This window comes from Oryctolagus cuniculus, chromosome 11, assembly GCF_051225735.1.
Source record: "Oryctolagus cuniculus isolate XC-2025 breed Fujian yellow rabbit chromosome 11, ASM5122573v1, whole genome shotgun sequence".
Taxonomy (NCBI): Eukaryota; Metazoa; Chordata; class Mammalia; order Lagomorpha; family Leporidae; genus Oryctolagus; species Oryctolagus cuniculus.
This window is the reverse complement of record NC_142877.1, coordinates 42,593,387-42,618,388: the sequence shown is the minus strand read 5'-3', so window position 1 is coordinate 42,618,388 and position 25,002 is coordinate 42,593,387. Positions and strand designations below refer to the sequence as shown.

The window sequence follows — 25,002 nt, the reverse complement described above, 5'->3', positions numbered from 1 at the left end:
CCAGACTTGGAAACAACATTTAAGACCTTTTAGGGGGCTGGTGTTGTGGCATACTGGGTAACACTGCCACCTGCAGCACCAGCATCCCATATGGGCACCGGTTCATGTCCCCAAATGCTCAACTTCTGATCCAGCTCCCTGCTAATGGCCTGGGGAAAGCAGCTGAGGATGGCCCAAGTGCTTGGACCCCTGCCACCCACATGGGAGACCTGGATGAAGCTCCTGGGTCCTGGCTTCAGTCTGGCCCAGCTCTGGCCATTGCGGCCATCTGGGCAATGAACCAGAGGATGGAAGATCAATATCTACCCCCCTCGCTCCATAATTCCTTCAAAATAAATAAGTACAGCTTAAAGAAGGAAAAAAAAAAAGACCATTTGGCCCAGCTCCTGATTGATCTCAAGAATCCCATTCCTGGGGCCAGTGTGGTCCAACAGGATAAGCTGCTACCTATGATACTAGCATCTTATAATGGAGCACCAGTTCAAATCCCAGCTGTTCCACTTCCAATACAGCTCTCTGCTAATGCACTTGGAAAAGCAGTGCAATGTGGCCCAACTCCCTGGGCCCCTGCCACCCAGTGAGAGATGTAGATGGAGTTCCTGGCTCCTGGTTTCAGCCTGGCCCAATCCTGGCCATTTAGTGAACCAGTGGTTGGAAGATCTCTCTCTACATTTGCCTTTCAAATAAATAAAAATAAAATCTTTTTAAAAATATTTATTTATTTGAAAGGCAGAGTTTCACGGAGAGAGAGAGAGGACAAGACAGAGGGAGATAGAGAGAGAGGGAGAGAGGGAGAGAGGGAGAGAGAGAGAGGGAGGGAGGGAGGGAGGGATGGAGAGAGAGAGAGAGAGAATCTTCCATTTGCTGGTTCACTACCCAAATAGCCACAACAGCCAGAGCTGGGCTGGTCTGAAGTCAGGAGCCAAGAGCTTCTTCCCAGTCTCCCATGTAGGAGCAGGGGCCCAGGCACATTAGCAGGGGACTGGGTCGGAAGTGGAGCAGCCGGGACTCAAACTGGTGCCCATATGGGATCCTATGGGATCCTGGCACTGCAAGCAACAGCTTTTACCCACTATGCCACAGTGCTGGCCCCAAAAATAAAATCTTAAAAAAGTAAATAAGAACCCCATCTCTGGTGGTGCTGATGGATAGTCCCTGGCTTGCCTGTGATCTCGCTGCCTTACAAAGTGGCCCACTGTATTTTCAGAGATCCCTGATGCAGGAGATGGTACGGAGCGAACATGCATTCCAAGTTCATGTCTGTATGTGGCACCCAGTGCAGAACAGAGTTCTCAGAGTTTGTATCTGCAACAAGAGCACCAGAATACCTGCTTGACAGAGCAGTGGCAAGAATTCAGAGCAATAATGTAGGTCAAGGGTCTGGCACACAGTAGGGGTGGTGTTTGCTGGCTCCGTCCTCTCCTGGCCACAGGCCCCTCTAGCTGTGGCCCCTGTTCTGTTCCCTTTCCGTGGGATGTCAGACAGAGCTAAAGTGTTCTCGGTATACATGGGCACTAGCGGTGTCTCAGAGCGGAGACTGGCTTCAGTCCATCACACACACGAGACAAAGAACGAATACCTTAGCCACCTCCCCTCCTGCCTTACACACTCAGATTGAGCCATGCAGTCCTGGGGAAAGCCAAGCCTGATGCTGCTGTCTAGACCTGCTGGCAGTTGCAGATGGGAAAATGGTCCCTCCACGTGCAAGAACCCCACAGGCAGATGGTGGGAAGGCAGGAAGAGGCCACAGCTGGGAGGCTGCCTCAGCCAGCTGCAGGTGGCCCGGCTGTGATGAGCCCCAGCCTCCCAGAGATGGCTTTGGTCCCTGCCCCATCCCTGCCATCTTCTTCAACTCCCTCTCCTTTTCCAGTGCTCTAATCCATGCACCATTTCCTGTCCCCTTTGTATTGTCCTAAAAGGAAGGGAAGAGACTTGCTTCCCCAGAGGATCATGGGGAGCTGGATTGGGACACATGGTGGAGGAAGGGGGCTTCAGCCTCTGACCTCGATTGCAACTCAGAGTGATGCTCCAGTGAATCTGCCACCTGGGAGCCTGGATGCTCTACCTATGAAAAACACAGGTGACCTGGGCCGGGCGGGGGGGAGGGGGGGGTGGGACCGGCTGGCGCAGGTGGTAAGCCGAGCCTTGGAGGTGATGAGAGTCCCACTTCCTGCAGATGCTTACCCAGCAGGAAGAGGCTACATTGGGGGAGAGTTCGGGGATTGTCTTGATAACTCTCTCTGGCCCATCCACGCCTGTTGTAGGCTCATGACCCAAGTTGCTAGGCCAGCCAGCTGTGCCAGCTGTTGGCTTCATCTCCTTCCACAGGGCCGGGGTGTTCTGAATACCTACCGGGTGCACCTGGGATGTCAGCGGCAGCAGGCTAGCTCGTCTCCGTTGTGGTGGCTCTGTAACTGCAGGCCAGCCCTAGGAGGTTATACCTGGATGCCCTGGGCCCCAGCTCCTCACTGGCCTACATTGTGATGTCACACCACTAGGGTGGCCCCTCAGGCAGGCCAGATGGGGCTGCTGGCATCAGAGGCTGGGGTGGGGTGGGGCAGGAGTGGCAGAAATGACTACTTCGGGGAGCTGTTCTCAGCCAGCACTGCTAAACCAGCCACGAGGTGTGACTGCCACACGGAGAGTGGCACGTGGTAGACACACAGCCTGGGAGACGCTGACGAAACCACCTCACCTGCTCACTGCCATTTGCTGCTACCGTTCCTGTCCTCTCTTGGCATAGGTTCACTCAGTGAAACCCAGCCCATCTTTTTTTTTTTTTTTTTTTTTTTTTTTTTTTTTTTTTTTTTTTAATAAAATTTTCCTACTGACATTGACTCACAAGAGCATTCCTAACTGCAGGTTTTCTGTGATTGACTTAAAATTCCAAAGCAGCTTTTTCTGGCATCTCCCTGACTTTTCCCCTACTGTGCACCTGCTGTGGCCTAAGGCAAACACAAGAACTTAAATATTAGCTCAGAAAGACAAACAGGAACATACATCAGACCTGCCCCTCTCCCCGCCAGTTCAAATCCCACACAGATGTCTCTTGGGTTATCTTCTACCTTACACATTCCCTGGGCTACTTTCCATTGTGGGCACTTGATAATTAGGTATGGTCTCTAGTTAATCAGTGTCAAAGAAGAGAAGAGGTCAGGAAAGGGGGCAAAGCCTCAGAGGTTTATTTCTAGTGGTAGGGTGGGGTGGGGGTGGGGTGAAGGGTCTTCTAACGGAAGTGCATAGGGCTCTGTTTGGTTGCCCTAGATTTCAGAGACGGGAACAGCAGGCCTCTAACTTCAGGATGTATCAGCATCACTGGAGGGCTTGTTGAAATGCAGATTCCTGGGCCCCATGCCCACAGTTCCTGATTCGGTAGGTATGGGTTAGGACCCACGAAATCCACACTTCCAGCAAGTCACCAGGGGCTGCACTTGGGGAACAGGTGGGTGCTCGTCTCCTGAATTTGACTGTAAAATAGCACTGCCGGCTGGTGGCGGCGCTCATGTGCAGTGGGAGAAACAACCAGGAGCCGGAGCTCTGGGGCCAAAGCTGGCTGAGCTCTCTGGGATCTGTTCACTGTCAGGACCAAGCCAGGTGCTGCGCAGACACAGCTGGCACAGGCCTCTTGGCCTCATGACTTCAGAGGGTCACCTGATCCAGCTCAGGCACCTGTGGCTCTTGGTTTGGGGGCCTTCTCCAGTGGCGGGAGCCTACCTTGGCCTACACCCAGGGCAGCTGCAAGTGCCAGGAGCTGAAGCTTCCCAGGAATGTCCTCAACCACCAGCAGCTGTTGGCTGCCCGCAGACACGTACCCTGGCTCCCTGCTACCCAGGTAGGACAATCTGTGGGCATGTTCTGTACACCTCCCAGAGGTCCCCCAGGGCCTGTGCTTGCAGCGTGAACTAGTGAGAAAGCACGCTCACACAGCTCCTTCCCCAGTCTCACCTCCCTGCTTCCCTGCTGCTGTTTCCTGGGACTGGCCCTCAAATAAACCACTTCTGCTCAATCCTGGTCTCAGGGGAACCCAAGCTAAGACACCATGGATAAGGAACAGTGTTTGTCCTTGCTAAGTTCACGTTTAGAGAGCGACCGATGTGTATTCGGACTTGGGAGTTCCCATATCAAACTCCTCCTACATCCTCCTCCCCATCAACCCTCCTAGGGTCCCTCCAAACAAACCCACAATCCAAGTGAAGTCACTGAGCACAGCAAGAAAATCCTCTTCCGGTGCAGCTCCCAGCCCCCTGCGATGGGACATTGCATGTGCAGAAATTCCAGAATTGCCACAGATGGATTCAGTCACCGCCCGGCCGGTCACCCTCACAGATCATTCTCAGGGGAGAAGGATCTACAATTTTTCTTTCCCCGCCTTTCAACTGGGCTTAAGGAAGAGTGGAGCCCAGTACATCACAGCATTGTTTCAACCACAGTATTCACCATTTCAGCACCACCCAGGGCTCAAAACATGGTGGGCTGCACACAGCCATTCGCTCTACCTAGGGACAGGAGGATCCGTTTTGTGAAAGGGGCCGGTTCAGAGATCCCAGGATGGAGCTGGGAGATGGAAAGGCCACTGAGTTTCTGCTTTGATGACCCTGGGTCTCAATGTCCACCTTGTATTTTATACTCTCACTGCCACGGAAATGCCTTTGACCTGACAACTTCATAATCTACAATGCAGGGAGACACACAAGCATACATATAAATCTAAATTCTGGGCTGGGGAATATATGCACGAAGATGTTAACGCCAGTGTGATTCAGAATCGTGATCCAATGAAAGCGATTTAAATGCCTAGTAGAGAAAGGAGCAAACAAATGGTGAAGAATTCTCTCATTGGAATCGATGGGTATGAAGATCATGGTGGTGACGGGGAAGGACTTTAGTATGAAATGTAAATTTAAAAAGCAGAGAACACCAAGACTTACACCTGCCTGTGAAAAACATTCAACACCATTAGTGAATGGGGAGGTGGGAATGGAAACCTCGCCCGTTTACCAGAGTGGCTAATTTTTTGGGCTGGAAGAGGAGCAGCCAGGACTCGAACTGGCATCCCAGGATGCCAGGGTTTTAATCTACCGTGCCACAGCGCCAGCCCCAAGAGTGGCTAATATTAAAAAGAGCAACAACCCCAAGTGCTGGCAAGAACACAGAGTGACTCTTGTTCTCCTCCAGTGTGAAATGGTCCAACCACTTGGGAAAGCTGTCTGGTAGTTTCCCATGAAGTTCAATGTCAGACCTCCCCTCTGAGCCAGAAATTCCACCCAAGAGAACTGAGAACACGGCCAGAGGCAGGCTGGTGTTCACAGGTGCTGCATGTATCACAGCCACAAGCTAGAAATAACCTGAATGCCCACGAACAGGTAAGTGCATTAGCACGTCTTTGTGTATTCTTAGAGCAGAATGCTAGTCAGAGACAAAGAGGAACAAGCTATCGATACAGGCACCGAAACACCAACAACCTCAGAAACGTTATGCTGACCAACAGAGACCGGAAATAAAAGAGGGCCACATGTGATTAAATTGATACGATACAGGCACACTGATCTGAGATCAGAAATCGGCTCAAGGGGAGCCAGAGTGTTGCGGGGTTGGGAGAGCTACCACCTGTGAAGCCGGCATCCCACATGGGAGCCAGCTCATGTCCAAACTCTCATGCCACTTCTCATCCAGCACCCTGCTAATGGCCTGGGAAAGCAGTGGCAGATGGCCTACTTGGGCCCCTGCACCCATGTGGGAGACCCAGAAGAAGCTCTCGGCTCCTGACTTTGGATTGGCCCAGCTCTGGCTGTTGTAGTCATTTGGAGAGTGAACCAGCATATGGAAGAACCTCTCTCTGTCTCTCCCTCTCTCTCAGTAACTTTGCCTTTCAAGTAAATAAATAAATATTTTACAAAAAACAGAAATCTGTTCCGTGGTTGTCTGTAATGGGGGTTGGGAGGGATGGGCTAAAGGATGCAAGGCATCTTGGTAGGGTGAAGGAAATATTCTAGATCTTTCTTTGTTCAAGTGTATACATTTGTCAAAACTCATTTACTTATACGCTTAAAGTGCATGAGTTTTTTTTTTTTTTAAAGATTTATTTATTTATTTGAAAGGCAAAGTTACAGAGAGGCAGAGACAGAAAGAGAGAGAGAGAGAGGTCTTCCATCTGCTGGTTCACTCTCCAGATAGCCAAAATGGCTGGAGCTGCGCCGATCTGAAGCCAGGAGCCAGGAGTCTCTTCCAGGTCTCCCACGCAGGTGCAGGGGCCCAAGGACTTGGGCCATCTTCTACTGCTTTCCGAGGCCATAGCAGAGAGCTGGATCGGAAGTGGAGAGCCAAGACTCAAACTGGCGCTCATGTGGGATGCCAGCACTGCAGGTAGTGGCTTTACCCACCATGCCACAGCACTGGCCCCAAAATGCATGAGTTTTAAAGCATGTAATTTATACCCATATAAGTGAATATCTACATACCACAAACATATACATATATACAGTAAGACACAGGCCAGAAGGAAATACACCAAAATGTAACAAGTGATTTTTTCATGGATGAGATTATAAATTTTTTTTCTCATCTCAGATTTACCAGTTTTTCCTGTATGATTCTATTTTTTATATGATAGAATGACAAAGCTTCACTTTTTAAAAGATTACAAGCTGCTAGAGGCAAGTATTTATAGTGGTCTGCAATACACCACATTTTAAATGTGTGTTTGTGGGATGGAGACCTGTGAATTTTTTCCTCGTATATCCACCAGTCTAAGTCTTCCAGTCAGGCTCAAATAAGCCAGGCTCAAATCTTACATCCCCAACCAAGTCATGCACAGTGTCCTTGCCAGAAATAAACACTGTGTTTAATCATCCACCCTCTTTTCATACATTGTTTCTCTTTAACAACCTCATGTGCTTACCAAGAGCTGGGATAGTATCTTTATTCTTTGTATTCCCAACATCCCCTTGCACAGAAAAAGCACAGAATTTTGGAGAAAATAGCTCCAAGCTGCCATGGGGATGCTATGTACAGTGGCACAGGCTGTTCACTGTACAAACTAAGTAATGATACAAATGGCTACTGTGTGGCTAGTGCTCTCCAGCATCGTGCAGAGAGTCCTTGCTCCGAATCCTTGTCCCACCACTTTCTGGTATTGTGATGTTGAGGAAGTTATCACCTGGACCTGAATTTCCTTATCTTTACACCAGGTTCGTTGGGATGGTTGGATGGAGGAAGTGTGTGTTCAATGCCCTCTGCAAACTATAAATCACTCTACAACATTAGATGTGACGCTTTATGTATTAGAGCTAACCCCTGCCTTTCTTTCTAACCTGTTCATTATCTCTATTCACCGGCTTTCACTCGGTCCCTTGAAGTTGTCGCTCACACACACACCCCTCGGGGTCTTTGTGCACACGGTTCCTGCCACACAGACTTCTGCTTCCGCATCTCCCTGCAGCTGGTCCCTTCGGATGACTCAGATTTCAGCTCCAGTGTACACTGAGGCTTTACCTAAGAATCCCAATAACAGCCTCCGCCCCACTGTCATTTTCTGTCGTTGTTTTATTAGTACTTGAAATTAATGTGTCTAGTGCTGATCATCCACCTCCCACACCAAATCCCCACGTGTCAAGGGTGCATGTCTGTTTTCTCTCTGCTGTCTCTGCAGCCCCCCAAGCATAGAAGGTACTGAGAATCCATTTCCTGAATCAACCCACAGGCACTTAGGGACAATCAGGGCACACCCGGTGCGTCTGTAGTTCCGCCCGTTTTGGAGAAAGGACACACTGTAAGGCAAGCCCTGTTTCTTCCCACCCCGGGGCCTGAGGACATCTGCCCCAAGACGTGCTCGCTGGCCCCGGGGCTGAAGGCTCGCACACGTCAGCCACCGCCTGGAGAGCAGGGGACTCGGGAAATAAGGAAGGCATTGTGCTGCCTGCAAAGATGGATGCGCTCCGGGAACAGCTGGGAGAGCGCTGCTCCCACCGCGCACACCTTCGCAGCCAGCGGCTTTGTTCTGTGAGCAAGGGAACCAGGCCGCTCTGCCTCCCCTCTGTCGCTGGTGGCTCTCAATGCGGGGTTTCTTTAAAGTTCTGGAGCAGGCGGAAGCCCTGCCAACGCCACGGCGGAATCTGCTAACCCGTGCCAGACACGGAGCTCATTAATTTTTTTTGTGTGTCTGAAAGAAAGAAAACACTTCTTTTTAGGAGCTGGTGTGTTCCCCTCTGCTGAAGAAGGGTGCGGTGTCCCTGCGGGAAGATTCATCTAGGTCTGGCGCGGGGCCATTCAGAGCGACACCAGCTCTTTGCAAAGCACTTGGGCCACACTGCCAGCCGCCCGCTGCCCATCGGTGACTCGAGCACAGGAAGGAACGCACAGCCCCTCCCCTCCTTCTCAGTGTCCACCCAGTTCATTTCCAGAACATTCTTCTTTCTCTTCCCAAACGCCCACGGTTTGGAAGGGACACACTGGGGTGCCTCCTTTACAAACTGGATGAGTTGGACCAATGCTCCAGTGCCCAGGCCTGACACCCCCAGACAAACAGCCAGGATCTGTCTGCACAGGGTAAGGAACTTAAAACAAGATGTGCATTTTTTTTTTTTTTTTTGACAGGCAGAGTTAGACAGTAAGAGAGAGAGAGAGAGAAAGGTCTTCCTTCCGTTGGTTCACCCCCCAAATGGCTGCTACGGCCAGTGCGCCGCGCCAATCCAAAGCCGGGAGCCAGGTGCTTCCTCCTGGTCTACCATGAGGGTACAGGGCCCAAGCACTTGGGCCATCCTCCACTGCACTCCCGGGCCACAGCAGAGAGCTGGACTGGAAGAGGAGCAGCTGGGACAGAATCCGGTGCCCTGACCGGGACTAGAACCCGGAGTGCCGGTGCCACAGGCGGAGGATCAGCCTAGTGAGCTGCGGCGCCAGCCTTGACATCAGTCTTAATACCTTCCTGGGATTAGATGGCTTAGCGGCCAGAGGGGCCCCTCCCCCTCCAATTCGGTGTTACCTTCACTCTGCAGATTGCTAAAAATGCTGGAGAAGTGTTGCACGGAAAGTCAGTAATACTTTAGTGTGAATTAGTCTGAGTTCTTTTTTTTCCCTCTCTCTCTCAAACACCAGCACCACCACCAGAGGGTACCTGGAGCTCTGTGAGAACCTACAGACTTTGCAAGACATGAGACTAGAATGAAAGGTGCCTTCAGGAAAGCAGCCAGCCCTGGAGTTCTCTGTCCCCTGCGCCCACCCGCAGTCTGAGAAGAGCACTGGTGTGGCTGCAGATGAAGCGTTGATCCCTCTACATCTAATTTTTCTGCAGCTTGCATTCAGATCAGGGGCTGGGCGGGCCCGGCCAAGCAGGGACAGACTGCTTTATCTATTTATTGGTTGGTGGAGGGGCCCCGCCAGGCCAAAGGCAAAGAACTAAACTCAACCAGCTTTCCTGAATTTATCATAATTTTTTTTTTTTTACTTCTGGTTTAAGGACCTTCTTCAAAACTCTCACTAATGATTAAAAAAATAAATAAAAAAAAGCTGATTAGCAGAGTTTGAGAAGAGCCATCCGATGATGAAGTAGTTGGGGAAGGCAGGTCTCAGGAGCTGTGTCTGCGGAGAAGGGCCTGGAAGATTTGGGTAACGATGTTCAAGTCCCAGGCACTTACTAATCAACCACCAGGCACTTCACAAACGCTGAGTAGACGCCCTGTGCCGAACGGGTCGCCTGAGCTCTGCCCTAAAGCCACAAAGAAGGTGACTTTAAGAAACAGTGAGGCTGGAGTGATTTAAGGCAGACATGAGAAAGGACTTCCTGAGGCTAACACAGCTCACTGCAGAAATGCAACCACAAGGAACTCAGACCTTTGGTCAGCTTTATTTATTTAAGATTTATTTATTTATTTGAAAGTCAGAGTTACAGAAAGAGAAGATGAGAATGAGAGTGAGAGAGATCTTCCATCTGCTGGTTTACACCCCAGATGGCTGCAATGGCCAGGGTGAGCCAGGCTGAAGCCAGCAGCCAGGAGCTTCTTCCAGGATTCCCACATGGGTGCAGAGGCCCAAGGACTTGGGCCATCTTCCACTGCTTTCCCAGGCACATTAGCAGAGAGCTGGATTGGAAGTGGAGCAGCTGGGATAGGAACCAGTACCCAATATGGGATTGGTGTTGCAAGAGGCGGCTTTGCCTGCTATGCCACAATGCCAGATTTATCATGAAGAGCCATCGGCTCTGTATCCTCACTGATGAGAGGAGTCTGGCAAACCCAGCACTGATTACAGAATGGAAGACTGAAAGATGAGTGGGTGGGGGTGGTACTCAGTTTGGGCAGTGGCACAGGGTAGGTACAGATGCAAATAGACAAGAGCTTGGCCCCATGGAAGTGGGCACTGGTAAACAGGGCTCCACAAAACTCAGACACAGAAACAGACTGGACATGGTAGGGATCATTTCTGGGCTCCTGAGTCAGGGAGCCAGGACAGAAGCAGTGGTTTGAGAGGGTTATGACTGCTCACGGTGACAGCTTGGAAAGAGAAGGAGCTGGGGAGAGACCGCACGGTCCTTCAGGGTTCTGGTCTCCCACATCACCCATGGATGTACTACAGAGCCCATAGCACAACTCGAATGCTAGTTGGTCTACTGCATTATTTTTCGCATGCAATCAGGCTCTATTTATTCTTCAAATACATGACACGTTGTAATTACACATGTTTATGTGGTACAGTGTAACTTTTCAATTCAGTCTGTGGAATTATTGATTGCCTGACCATCTCTCCCCCACACACTAAATTATAAACTCACTGTGGGGAGGGGTCCTATTTGTTTTGTTCTCTGTTGACATCTTATCAGCCAGTGTAGACTGGGGCATTCAGCAGTGCTCCACAAATACGTACCTTTTTTTCTCTAGTACTTTATGTTTTTTTATTTTTGTTTTGTTGAAGGTGGGCTTTTTAGATTTATTTGAAAGGCAAAGTTACAGAAAGAGAGAGAGAGAGAAAGAAAGAGAACAAGAGAGATCTTCCATCTGCTGGTTAATCCCCAAATGGCTGCAACAGCAGGGGCTAGGATGGTCCGAAGCCAGGAAACAGGAGCTTCTTCTGGTTCTCCCACGGAGCTGGCAGGGGCTCAAGCACTTGGGTCGTCTTCCACTGCTTTTCAAGGCACATTAGCAGGGAGTTGGATCAGTGGAGCAGCCGGGACTCGAACCGGCAACCCATATGAGATGGCAGCGTTGTAGGCAGCAGCTTAACCTGCTGTGCGCACATTATCCTTTAAGCATGTTAGTCAGTTGTGATATTGTTTATTACATGACCTCTTTTCTCTCCACTGATTGGAAAGCCACTTTTAACAAACCAAATATACATTTTGGGGTGTGTTTCTGAATATTTTTTATCTTATTGATCTGGAGAGCTAGCTACCCATCTTTCCATGTGCCAGAATCCTACAGTTGTTTTTAAATATTTATTTATTTGAGAGGCAGAGTGACAGGGAGAAAGAGAGAGGGAGGGAGAGAGAGAAATATTTACTACCCAAATAGCCACAATAGCCAGGTCTGAGCCAGGAACTCCATCTGGGTCTACCACCTGAGTATCAGGGCCCAGGCACTTGGGCCATCTTCTGCTGCCTTCCCAAGCACATCAGCAGGGAGCTGGATTGTTAGCAGACTTGAACTGCCATAATGCCAGCCTCCATGAGTGAATGTCAACGAGCAATGGAGTTCAAAGTCTGGTGTTTGGGGCTGGCGCCGTGGTGCTGTATGTTAATCCTCCACATCCATATGGGTGCCTGTTCTAGTCCCAGCTGCCCCTCTTCCAATCTAGCTCTCTGTTATGGCCTGGGAAAGTGGTGGAAGATGGCCCAGGTGCTTGGGCCCCTGTACCCACATGGGAGACCAGGAGGATGCATCTGGCTCCTGGCTTCAAAGCAGTGAAGCTCCACCTGTTGTGGCCATCTGGGGAGTGACTCAGTGGAGGGAAGACCTTTCTCTCTGTTTCTCCTCACTGTCCGTAACTCTACCTCTCAAATAAATAAAATCTTAAAAAAATTTTGTATTCTTTGTTCCTGGTAATCTCAGAGAAGAGCCAACATGTAAAGAGCTTTGCTAGTTAAGGATGCTTCCTGTTCAGGGTTAGAAAAATGAAGCCCCATTGTGCCTTCCAATCCATTGATCCTTTGGGTTTTGTGCAGGATGTCCAACGTGGGGCAAATGGCAGCATCAGGCTGATCTTTTGGGTCACAAAGTATTTCTCCCAACTGGTATTTCCCATCTGACATGGAGGGGAGTGGCTCCAGTATTCCGAGGACATCACAGCTGGACAGTACAAGTAGACAGTGTCTTTGGTTCAATGGAAAATTATTGACAGTACTGTGATTCAAGCAGTGGGCTGCAGTGGATAAGCATGGAGCCCCAGAAGGCCAGTAGGGTTCTGCTAACTCTTATAGGCTCTGTCAGACCTATGCTGGTGTTTCCATGAGGGAAGCAGAGAGACATATCCTGGACAGATGCATCTGGGGGAGGCGGGGAACGACTAGTCTTTAAGGCCTGTTTAGCTTTGTCAAAAGCGTGAAGCCTTGGGCAAGCTATTGATTGTACTTCTCTGAATCTCGGTCCTCATCTGTAAACAGATGCTAGCAATAATACTGCTTCCCTCTCATGGTGATGGTAAGGGTCATTTGGAAAGCATTTTAGCAACAGAAAAGTACCACCTATTATTTTGTCTTCCCTTGTTTTCTCTGGGGACTCACAGCCAGCTACTGGGTCCTTCATTGTCATTTCTGCAAAAGCCCTTATTTCGAAGCTCATTGCCAGCATCACCTACACAACAAACCAAATATTCCTACCCGAGTTCTCTCTGTCACCACTAGCAACCACAAAACTTGGTAACTTGAGTTCACAGTTGCTAACTTTTTTCTTTGTGTATGTTTCATTCTCCTTCTAACAATTACTACAGTCCACGGACATTTCATGTGTATAACCACCAGGCTTTCTGATTTTGAGTTAACACTGTCAAAGAATTTACAGGGTCTCAGGTATCACCTAGGTCCTGTGCTCTAGACTATGTAGAGGTACAAGGCACACATGTTGACTCTGCAATGGGAGGGTCTCCATTCTGTTTTGAAAAACCCTGAATTTGTGTTTAAAGGAGTTCCAAGGGCTCTGTATCTGTTCATTTGAAAAAGACACCGCTCAGTGTTGGAGCAGACACCGTGGGTGCCGGGCTCACTGCTCCTGGGCCATTCCTGTATGCAGCAATGATTGCAAACATTGGCGACCTTCTTCCCAGTTTTCCTGGGACATGAGCTGGCAATGCTGAGAGTTTAATGCCTGCAGGAGCTGCCTACAGCCAGAGAAGGATCAGAGTCAGCGAGCACGCACTCCAGCGCTCTTGCACTCTCGGCTTGGATAATTCCGAGGCACATTCCACACTGTCTCCCAGAGTTCCTCCATGGGATTACATTTCAGCTGCCCACAGTGCCAACTGGCTCCTGATTCCTTTCCAGTGGCTTGTTTCCTGCTTCCTTCCCCACTGCCCTACTACTGATTCCTGGGATCACCTTCCAAGTCAACTGCTTTCCCTCAAATCTTTTTCTTGGGGTCTACTTCTGGGGAGATCCAACCAAAAGTGAGTTCGTTCTTTTTTAACTTTTTTTAAAAAAATTTATTTGAAAGGCATAATTACAGAGAGAGAGAGAGAGAGAGAGAGAGAGAGAAAGAGAGAGAATCTTTCATTTGCTGGTTTGCTACCCAGATGGCCACAATGGCTGGGGCTGGACCAGGCTGAAGCCAGGAGTCAAAATTCCATCCAGGTCTCCCACATGGATGACAGGGTCCCGAGCACTTGGGCCATCTTCTGCTGCTTTCCCAGAAGTTGGAGCAGCTAAGATATGAACCGGCGCTCAGATGGGATGCCAGTGTCGCAGGAGGTAGCTTAACACATTGTGCTACTACGCTAACCAGAATCAAGCAATTGGGCTTAGGTATTCACAGTGCTACATCAGACAGAGTCACTGACCCCTGTGAGTCCCCAGGTCAGATAGGGAGATGAGATGGGTACAGAACTGTCAATGTGAATACGCACAGTATCTCATTTTCCTAACATTTAAAATGGCTGTTGGCTTGCACGTGTGCTCGCTCTCTCACTCTCACATATACACACACACACACACACTCCACTCTGGGCCAGATGAGCACTATACTCAGTTGTGTAGTAGACCCAGCTTGCTTATGAGAGCTGATTGTTATATTTTTAAGACTTTTTCAAGCAGTTCATTAAACACAGCTATTATTCAACAGGGAAATTACACAATCAAGATGAAATAGATTGCATTGAAAATGGAGGTAATAAACCCTCAAGCCCACCCGTTCCTCTGTGTTTTATGACGTTTCACCATTACCTGTGCTCCTGAGATGACTGACGCCTGCAGCGTCTATGGTAGAGACCATATATAGTGGTATGCCCACCCACGTTTGCCTGCAGTGGAAATCAGTGGGCCCTGATGGGAGTGTTTATCTGGGAGAAACTGGCAAATGCTATAAAGCAGGGAGTGCCCCTCCTCACCCCTGTCTGGGAGAGCTGGTTGTTTAATACATACCAGCACATGAACCCTATTTCGCCTGGAAGCTGGCAGTGGCCTCCTAACTTGCGTCTGTGAACTCTCCGATGTGCGGCCCAGGGCATCCAGCACACTGCTGCCAATGTGACCCTGCAGGAGGCGGATCCCATTGCACGACCTGCCCCAGGGAGGGTCCCTGGCAGCGTCCCATCCTGTGCCACAGCCTCACAGATCCGGTCCCCTCCCGCCTGCAGATCCCCTGCCTTTCTCTCCCTTCCTCCTTGTGCCCCACACACCTTGCTGTTCCCGGAGCCAGTTGCTGAGCTATCTACTGTCCCAGGATTTTTGCCCTTCCACTTCCTCTGGCTGAGACGAATCAGCTTCTTCTTCTCATCTTAAGTCTCCACTCAATCATCAACCTCCCCAGAGAGGTCTTCTCAGACCATCTTCTTCACATCCACTGCACTCCCTACTTCCAAACCCCCATCGTTCTCCATCCCGTGAGCCTGTCCTCTGTTCTCTATTCTGTGTTGTTCTTCAAACCACTTTAACACATCTTGCCTATTTACTGGTTGGCTTGTCTACTGTCTCTCTCTACCCACTACCATGGGAGTGAGCTCCATGCAGGAAGACCATTTATCTGGCTCGTGGCTGTCTCCCCAGCAGCCAGGCCAGGGACTGACATGTGGTGAGTGTGCAGCTGGACGCATCTGTTGGATGAATGGATGCATAATGCTTCTACCTTCTCCCCTCCCACTCATTTTTTTTTAAAGATTTTATTTGTTTATTTATTTGAGAGGTAGAGTTACAAACGGAGAGAAGGAGAGACAGAGAGAAAGGTCTCCCATCCACTGGTTCACTTCCCAACTCGCTGCAGGGGTCTGAGCTGGGCTGATCTGAAGCCAGGAGCTTCTTCCAGGTCCCCTATGTGGGTGCAGGGGCCCAAGGACTTGGGCCATCTTCTACTGCTTTCCCAGGCCACAGCAGAGAGCTGGATTGGAAGAGAAGCAGGCAGGATGAGAACTGGTGCCCATGTAGGATGCCGGCGCCACGGGAGGAGGCTTAGCCCACTATACCACAGCACTGCCCCCAGCCCCAACACATTCTTCATCCTTCTTGTCTGGTGGTCACCTCTCACCCACCCTCTCCCTCTTCTTAAGCTGTTGCTCCAATGTCCCTGATGCTTTCTGAGTTGTCACATGTAACACACTGCCTACTTTTTATCTTGCTGGATTTCTGGGCTACATGTAACGCTGCTTCCCATTTCCTACTTCTTGAGACTCCCCTTGGTGAGCTCACCCGCCCCCAGAATCTACCTATCCCCCTTTCCTTCTCAGTCTCAGCGGGAGACTGCATCGCCAGTGTCACCCCTCCACCCCTGCCTGTGTTTTCCTCCTCTTGAATCTAAGCGCATCCTTGTGGCACACTTTGGCCAGTGGGAGGAGGTGGACACAACACCATTCTCAGCCCCGCCCAAGAGACTTGTGTATTTCGGCTTGGTTTCTTTTATTTCAGCCATCGCCACTGGAAGGGTATTCACCCCGTCTATCTCACTGATTCCTGGAAAAGCGGGTGAGGCAAGAGCTCAGGGGCAGGGTTTCTAAGGTACCCCAGTCAAGCCCAGGCTAGAGGCAGACCCCTGCCGACACAGAGCCACCTGAGTGAGACAGTCAAGGTCAGCCAAGCCTCAGCTGTGTGAGCTCAGGTAGGAAACCTGATTCGTTGTATGCCACCGAGCTTTGGAGAGGTTTGTTATGCAGCAACAGCTCTTTTGTGGGGTTTCTTTTCTCTCTCCAGGTCTTTGCCACTGTCTTTCTCCTGTCCCCACCCACATGTGGATTCCAGCTCTGGATGCTGCATCTGATCCTTGCTGTCCCTGGGGCTTTGAACTTCCACTGGCATGCTTAGGTTCCAGCCCTAGCCTTAACCCTCGAGCTCCGCACCCACAGAAACAGTACAGTCATGTGCTGCAAACGACGCTTCGGCAACCACAGACTGCACATCTGACGGTGGTTCAAGCAACACTGCATTGCCCAGGGACGCCGAAGCCCCCTGAGCGTGTGTGCCTGCTCTCTGATGCTGGCACTGTGACGACATTACCTGGTGGCCCATTTCTCAGAACGTATGCCCGTGATGAAGTGACACATGACTGCACCTTCACCTGGACTTCCCTCACGCTCCTGAACCTCAGCATGCCAAAATGAAATACATTTCCCCCATTCCTGTCCCCTGCCCGTCAACTCTGTGGGTCCCGCCCTAATAGTGACACCACCATGCTCCTTGTCACTCAAGACAGAAAAGAGGGCCTCCTTCTCCTGCTCCCCTATGGTCACTGAGCCTCACCTACACCTAAGCACCCCTTACGAAGAACCCTTGCCATCCCCCACTGCCTAGTTCAAGCTCTTGACACGTCTCACCTGAGCTACTGCCATGCATGGCCTGCCAACCCAGTGGGCCCCAGGGCCTAGCAGAGGAAAGCAGTCATCTAAAAGAATGCCAAGGGCTGTCATGGATCACAAACCCTTCCTCGAGTTGCCTCCACCTGGTTAGGCTCAGCTCCATCCCTCCCCATAGCTACACTGCTCCTTCCAAGATCTGACACAGAACACAGTGCTTACGTGGATGAATCCTGGGGCCAGCTGCGCCCCCTGTGATGAGCCCTGCGACTCATCTCTAAAACAGAGATAATAACGGTACCTCCCTTACATGGTTTTCCCGAGGGTTAAATAACTGAACATTTTTGTAGGGCGTCTCGGATGGTGACCAGCAATGGTGACAAACCTAAACGTGTTATGGATTGTTATGATTTTTCTTCACGTGACATTTTAGTCTGTCATTTATCATCCTTTCACAGTAGTTGACAAAGCAAAATCTCTTTTGAAGCTGTAAGATAATATAGTCTCATCTTTCTGCCAGCCCTTTTGAAACAATAATTGTATTTGGTAATAGAAAATAAAGCACTGTCATGAGGTAATGGTCCATATTAGATAATTATTCTCATATGTTTAATTTTTCCAAATGATTTATTTGTTTTTAATAATCAACTGAAATCTAAAACATCGTTTTGTTTTTTTTTTTTTTTTGAGTTATGTTCACTGAAATACAATTTGCTTGGCCAGCGCTGCAGCTCACTAGGCTAATCCTCCGCCTGCATCGCCAGCACCCCGGGTTCTAGTCCCTGTCAGGGCGCTGGGTTCTGCCCAGTTGCTCCTCTTCCAGTCCAGCTCTCTGCTGTGGCCCGAGAAGGCAGTGGAGGATGGCCCAAGTGCTTGGGCCCTGCACCCGCATGGTAGACCAGGAGGAAGCACCTGGTTTCTGGCTTCGGATCGGTGCAGCACACTGGCTGTAGCGGTCATTTGTGGGGTGAACCAATGGAAGGAAGACCTTTCTCTTTGCCTCTCTCACTGCCTAACTCTGCCTGGCCAAAAAAAAAAAAAAATGCAATTTGCTTGCAAACTAAATTCACATTTTTTAGAGTGTACATATTGGGGCCGGAGCTGTGGAGCAGTGGGTTAAGCCATCGTCTGCAATACTGGTATTCCCATATGGGTACCCGTTCGACTCCTGGCTGCTCCACTTCCAGTCCAGCTCCCTGCTAATGTACCTGGGAAAGCAGCAGAAGCTGGTCCAAGTGCTTAGGCCCCTGTACCCACATGGGAGACCTGGATGAAGCTCCTGGCTTTTGGCTTCAGCCTGGCCCAGTCCTAGCTGTTGTAGCCATTTGGGGATTGAACCAGCAGACGGAAGATCTTTCTCTCTCTGTTTCTGTCTGTCCATCTCTCTCTCTCTGTAATTCTGTCCTTCAAACAAACAAATAAATAAATCTTAAAAAATAAACTCTCAGGCTATTAATGTAATAGCCTCTCAATACATATTCATATTATAGAGTGATCTTTCTAAAACAAATAAAAGAGTGTACAATTTGTTGAGTTTTACCACAGCCACTGAATGATTACTGTAATCAAGATATGGGGATGGGGAGGGGGGCTGGCATTGTGGTGCAGCAGGTTAAGCCACCTCTCCCAATGTTAGCATCCCATAGTGGTCTGAGTGTTGGCTTTTCTGCATCTGGTCCAGTTTCCTGATAATGCACCTGGGAAGGCAGCAGATGATGGCCCAATATTAGGCCCCTGCCACTCATGTGGGAGACCTAAATGAAGGTCAGGGCACTTGGCTTTGGCCTGGCCTATCCCTGGCTGTTGCAGGCATCTAGCAAGTGAATCAGCAGATGGAAGATTATCTTTGCGTGTATACCTTTCAAATAAATAAATAAATCTTTAAAACAAATATATGGGGGAACATATTATATGGGGAAACATATAACATTGAATCTATCAGTTAATTTGCCCATGCCCCATGTCAGAGTGCCTGAGTTCGATTCCAGTCCCCAACTCCTGGCTCCAGCTTCCTGCTAATGAGGTCCCGGGAGGCAGCGGCAATGGCTCAGGTAGCTGGGTTCCTGCCACTCTTGTGGGAAAACCAGACTGCATTCAGGCTTGTCTAGCCCTTGCCAATGCAGACATTTGGAGAAGTGGATCAGCAGATGGGAATTCTTAATTTTTAAATAAAAATGTAAAAAAAAAAGGGCATTTGTACTAAACATGTGCAGACTTTTTCCCCTTGTCATTATTCCCTAAACAATTGTAGGATAATGACAGTTTGCAAAGCTTTCACATTGTATGAGGTATTAGGTACATAGAAAGATGTGGCCGGAGCCGCAGCTCAATAGGCTAATCCTCCACCTAGCGGCGCCGGCACACCGGGTTCTAGTCCCGGTCGGGGCGCCGGATTCTGTCCCAGTTGCCCCTCTTCCAGGCCAGCTCTCTGCTGTAGCCCGGGAAGGCAGTGGAGGATGGCCCAAGTGCTTGGGTCCTGCACCCCATGGGAGACCAGGAGAAGCACCTGGCTCCTGGCTTTGGATCAGCGCGGTGCGCGGCCGCGCCGGCCATGGCGGCCATTGGAGGGTGAACCAATGGAAGGAAGACCTTTCTGTCTCTCTCTCTCACTGTCCACTCTGCCTGTCAAAAAAAAAAAAAAAAAAAAAGATGTGAGTAGGTTATGTGTAAATACAAGGCCATTTCATAGAAGGGATCTGAGCAAATGTGGACTTTGGCATCCACAGGAGGGAGGGGCTAGGCCCCAGCCCTCCATGGATACTGAAGGGCAAATGTATTGGTATCAAATCCTCCTGCCAGGATCTGGTCCTTGGTACACTGAAACACGGACGGGCCCTGAGCAGACAGCTCCTTTCTGGATCTATGAATCACCCTATGTTGCCTACCCAGCTCGGTGGTGTATCTCAGGTACTCAACAAACACCAGGAACAAAGGAATGAATGTCAGAGCAGGGAGGGACTGTCCTGGAGGTGTACACCATGTCCAGAGAAGTTAAATGGCTCGTCCAAGGGGAAGGAGGACTAGCTGGTCGCAAGCGTCAGCCAGAAGCTAAGGTTCTTGACTTTTACGTCAAGCTGGGAGTCACTGCTGAAAAATGACTGGTGCCGAACGCTAATCCAGGTTAATTCCTGCTGATCAATCATTAAAGTGCTAAGGAACTGCTGAGATTAAAACTCCTAATGAACGGCTTAATTTCAACCCAAGTCCTCTTTATTCCCTCATGAAGTCTTGTATTTCCCGATTTTCCTAACAATCAGTACAGTCCCAATGACAAATGGGGGGAGGGGTGACAATGTCCAAGAAATAGATGTTAAGAATGGGATTCAGCAGCCACAGGGACCGGCTCAGGCAGCCCGCAGCCCTTTTTGGCCTCTTGGAAACCTAAATTCATAGAACCTGGCTTTGGCTCACGTTTAAAGGGTTCGTTTTAAGAGACATTATATGGTGAAAAACCAAGCCCCATACACTCATGCACGTGCGCGCGCACACACACACACACACACACAATTTGAAAGGAAGACATCTTCCACGCACAGGTTCACTCCCCAAATGCTGGCAACAGCCAGGGAGCCCAGAACTCAATCCAGGTCTCCCACGTGGACAGCAGGGACCCAGAGCCTGGGGCCATGATCACCTGCTGCATCTCAGTGTGCACAGGAGCTGGATTTCGCCCAGGCGGCCATCCAGGGACTCCGAAGTGGGCTGTGGGTATCCCAGGTGCCGTCTCAACTTTCAGGCTTAGGCGCATTGGTTAGTAAGAGCAGAAAGGCCTGTCATGAGGAAGCAGCGAGGAAGCGCAGGGTTCCGGGGTACGGCCGAGCCCCCTTAGGCCACAGCCCGTCACTTCCCCGGTCACACGGGGCAGGGAGGGCGTCGTGAGGCGGACAGCGGCCCCAGACCCACTGTGCCTCAGCCAGACCCTCCCTGACACTGCAATGCCGTCCACCTCCATTCCTCCGGCACCCTCTGGCCCTTCTACCCCGCGTCCTCCATTTGCTCAAGGAAAGTCCTTCCGGTGCCAACAGCAATCTCTCCGAAGGTAACGACTTACCCTCTTGGGCAGAACCCGTCCTCCTTAGCCGGGGGACCCTAGAGGGCGCAGGCTGCTTCAGGGGCAATCAGCTGGCTCGCCAGAAAAACATTTTCACTGGCCGCTCGCGGATCTCGCCGCCTCAGCCCCGCGGCGTCCCGGGCTGCCGGGATTCGAACATTCCGTAGCCCGCCCAGTCAGAGCCGGCCCGCTCGTCAGCGACCTCAGGAGGGCCGCGGGGCCTGGAGTGGGCAGGCCCGGCCGCTGACCTCCTCAATGTGGGCGGAGCGTGCCGGCCCCGCCCCGCCCCCGCGCACAGCCGAGCGCTGCGCCGCGCGGCCCCGCCCCTCACCGGCCCCGCCCCCTCGTGGCTCCCCGCAGCTCCTCCCCTCTTCCATTGGCCGAGGCGGAGACCCTCCCCTTTGCCCAATGGCCGCCGCCGCGGCTCGGCCGCCCGCGTCCTGACTGGCCGGAGACCGGCAGAGTGGCGGGGAGCGGGCCAATGGGGAGCGGCGGCTCGATGAATGGCTGGCCCGGGTGGGGAAGGCAGGAGGCGGCGATCCCGGCGGAGGGGGCCGTTCGCCAGCTCCGAGGCAGAAAGTGCCACGACTCCACACGCGCGCACGCAACCAGCGAGCGGCCGGAGCGGACGGCGGACGGGGCGGACGGCGTCGGGGTCGCGGCGCCTGCAGCTGTTCGAGGGCGGCTTCCCGGCGGAGGCTCAGTCGGCTCCTCTCTCCCGAGTCTGTGGCGGCGGCGGCTCCTGCGCTCTCCTCCCTCCCGCGTCTCCGGCTGCAGGTAAGAAACTTGGCCGGGCCCTGCAGCGGCGGCTGCCGCGGCGGCGCGCGGGCCGGGCCGGGCCGTCGGGGCGCCGGGGCCGGCCGCGCAGCGCCGCGAGTGACACGTCTCCTTGGCGGCCCCTCCCCCGGCGGCGCCGGCCGGCCCGCCTGCCCGCCCGCCGTGGCCGCGGCCGCGGCCGCCGACCCTCAGGGTCGGACTCGGTGGGGAGGGCGTGTGGCGGGGCCGAAGCTCGTGCAGGGGCGGCGGCCGAGCGCGCCGGGCCGGGCGGACTCCCCCCTCAGCCCTGGCCGTCGGGGGCCCCGGCCGCGGCGGTGCGACGTGGCGACCCCTCCCTCTCAGCCCGGACCGTCGGGCCAGCCCGCGCGCTCCCAAGTTGGACGAAGAAAGTTGGCGGCGGGGCGGGGCGGCGCACAGCTGGCGGAGGAAGGGGTTAAGTTTCGGGAAGCGGCGGGATGACGTTGCCGGGCTGGAGTCCGGGCCGGAGGGGTGGGGGGGGGCGGGCGGAAGGCGGCGGAGGCCGGCCGAGGGGTAGGGGGTGGGGGGTGAGGAGGGCGGGATTGAATGAGGGGCCCGCGGGCCGAGCTCGCCCGCTTGCGGCCCGCAGCCGGGGGGTCGCTCCGGGGGCTCGGGCAGGCCCCCGACGGGGCGGACCGGAGCCACGGCGCTCGCCTTGCGGGCCCCCGGGGGCTGTCCGGGGCGCGGACGCCCAGGACAACTTCCCGGAGTGCTGGAGGCGGCTCCCTGCTCCCCCTGGCGGCGGGGCCGAGAGCACCGTTCCCCCCTCCAGCGGGGCCGCGCGGAGCTTGGCGCGAGGGCGCCCGGCAGGGGCTGGGGGGGTGGGGGGACGGGGGCAACCCAGGCCCTGCCCGATGAATGGGCCGGCGGTGCCAGGCCCGGGCGGATGCGGGCACCTCCGGCCCGGCCGGCCAAGCGCTCTGGCAGCCGGCCTGACGTCCGCGCCGACGCGCCGGGCTCTCCAGCCGAGCCCTGGGCAGGGGAGGGGGGCTGCGGCCGCTGCTTGCCGTGGGGGCGCTAGGGATGCTTTAGGGCGCCCTTCGCGGATTATCTGCGGGACGTTGCAGCTCCGTGTGGTGCCCTGGGTCTCCACTTCCCCGTTACTGCAAGACACAACTCCTGAAAACTCTTGTGCTGGAGGGAGCAGCTTGGAGAGCCGGCGCAGCAATAAGTGAGGGCCACAGGAGTCCCTGCGCTGGCCAGGTCACACCCTAACCCCTTCGAGCCTTATCTGTAGCCTGGAGATAGGACCACCCGCCCAGAACAGGGTCAGGGGAGCTGCCTGCGGGGAAGTGCCCAGGCCTTGTGCAAACACGAGACAGTTTGGCAATAACTCCAGAGGTCAGAGGTCAGCGGAGACTGGGAGGCACCGAGGAAATGAAACTTTGGAGGCTCTTGGGAGCTTCCCACGTCATTGTTGGTTCAGCATGTGCTGGAACCTTCCGGGTGGGGGGCGGCTGGCTGGCCTGCAGTGGGGCCTAGTGAGGTCTCCCATCCCGGGTCAGAACTGGGCCAGCACTCCTGGGAAGACACTGTGGGGCCGGGAGCATTCCCCCACCATCCCTGCCTCCCCTCCATAGGCGTTTCCAAGAGTCCTTGTGGCTCTTCTTCTCCCGGGGAACCTGACACCCAGAAGCCCCGGTGGTCCCGCTGGGTGCTGCTGTGACCGGGGCTGGCTGACTCGCCGCTGACCTTTCCCGAGGTCAGCCCCGCTGTCCCTTGCAGAAGCTCCTGAAGGTGCTACTTCCCCTGCTCCTGATGCACGGAAGGGAAGCTGGGGGCTGCCGGGTCAGGTTTCCGTGTCCGAGCCACGCAAGGCACCTCTGCCAGTTGACGCCTGGAGGCCAGGATGGGGGGGGGGGGAGCTCCTGAAGTGTATGAGCAGAGGGGTCTGTGTGTGTGACAGAACTGTGCATGGCCATCGGCTGTCTACAGAGACTGAGAAGTCGGAGTTGGTATCCTAGTGTGTGGATGTTTTTTGTTGATGGGAGAGTTTTAAATAAATCCTGAATCGAGTCACATTTGAGCAATTATGCTCTTTGCCGAAATGAGCCCTAACTCTACAGGCCGCAATAATTACACAGCACCAAACTCAGGGTAAGTGGTTGCGTGCCAGTGATTTAATTGGAATATTGGTTTATTTTGTAGCAGCGACACCTTTTAAAGGTGTCAGAGCCCTGGACTCTTCCTCTCCCTGGGGAGAGGCAGAGGGTCAGCAGTTCTTCCGAGACACCAGAGTTCTCTTTGCTAAAATCTTGTTTCTGAATACGGTCAGCCAGAGTGTTCAGACTGAGGCTGGGCCATCCTGCGGCCCATCCTAGGCCTGCGGTGGCTAATAGTGATTGCGAGAGTACACACCATCTCTGTGAAGGGGCTCCCAGTAGCTATCCAGATATCTCAAGGGAGACATGAAGCGGAGCCCAGACTGATCTTTAAGGTCTACTGTTTAGAATCGGGTTCCCAGTGCCATGGGGCAAGTGTGGTTGCCGCCTGCTGAGTGCCAGGTGACTGTCAGCTCCACCCCTGTTGCCCTGCAACTAGTGCTAGCGGGGCGGTAAGGACCCTCCCAAAGATCCTGCAGGACAGTGTAGTTGCAGCTTCTTGGACAGCAGTGGCCTCCAGGAGGACAGAGCTAGAGGATGGAAGAGCGGCAGCAGCAGGAAGGTGGGCAGTGGATCGAAACGTGGCCCTGTGAGGAGGTGTTTGTGTTGCTGGACACTCAGAGAGTGACACCTGGCTCTCAAGTCGCTGCTGTCTGGAATGCTGTTGTCCCCCACACATAAAGCTGTTTAATTTTGAAACAATTACAATTGAAAAATATTAGAAATTCTGTTTCTTAAGTCCATTAGCCCCATTTTCAAGTACTCAGCTGTCACACCTCGGTCAATGTGAGTTTAGATCTTTTCCATCCACACAGGAAGTTCTTTTGGCCAGCACCTGTCAGTGGGTAGCTGGTGTTTTTGAAACCTTTAGGTCTGTCTCACTGTTCCATTTGATCATGGAGAACTTTGTGATGTTCAACCATATGAAACTGCTCATTCTGTAAGTAAAAAACGGCTGGCTGGCGACAGTTCATCCCCTTCAGCTCAGCAGGGTGTTCCCTTTGGAAGGCATGGGTGCCCGCTCCCGGTATGCATGGTAAGCTGCACACCTGGAGAAAAGAGGGGAGCAGGGGGAAGGCACAGACGGGCTCCATCCCACAGAGATGTTTACCCAAACCAGCAGCGTCAAAGTGGTCCAGT

The 25,002-nt window shown here is 52.5% G+C and overlaps 2 protein-coding genes across 11 annotated transcripts in view; one reads left to right on the top strand and one right to left on the bottom strand.

Annotated features, from left to right (window-relative positions):
- BANF2 (BANF family member 2) overlaps positions 1-21,255 on the bottom strand; it is a 58,523-nt gene extending 37,268 nt beyond the window's left edge. The window contains exons 1-2 of one of the 3 annotated variants that reach the window (XR_016216676.1): positions 20,966-21,255; positions 15,279-15,509 (exon numbers count right to left, since the gene is read on the bottom strand). The gene's annotated coding sequence lies outside the window, so the exon portion shown is untranslated. Of the gene's footprint in view, positions 1-15,278; positions 15,510-20,965 lie in introns of those variants that run through there. The other 2 variants (XR_016216675.1, XM_089308215.1) reach the window with 2 other exon arrangements.
- A 97-nt stretch (positions 21,256-21,352) lies between these two features.
- The window catches only part of RRBP1 (ribosome binding protein 1), a 66,431-nt gene continuing 62,781 nt past the window's right edge, over positions 21,353-25,002 (top strand). For 4 of the 8 annotated variants that reach the window (XM_089308209.1, XM_089308207.1, XM_089308208.1 and 1 more), the window contains exon 1: positions 21,512-21,742. Coding sequence is in view for 2 of the 8 variants with exons in the window: in XM_089308210.1 (XP_089164336.1) it covers positions 21,469-21,742 (274 nt within the window). In the remaining 6 variants the exon portion in view is untranslated. Of the gene's footprint in view, positions 21,743-21,958; positions 22,175-25,002 lie in introns of those variants that run through there. The other 4 variants (XM_051845354.3, XM_089308210.1, XM_070052117.2 and 1 more) reach the window with 4 other exon arrangements.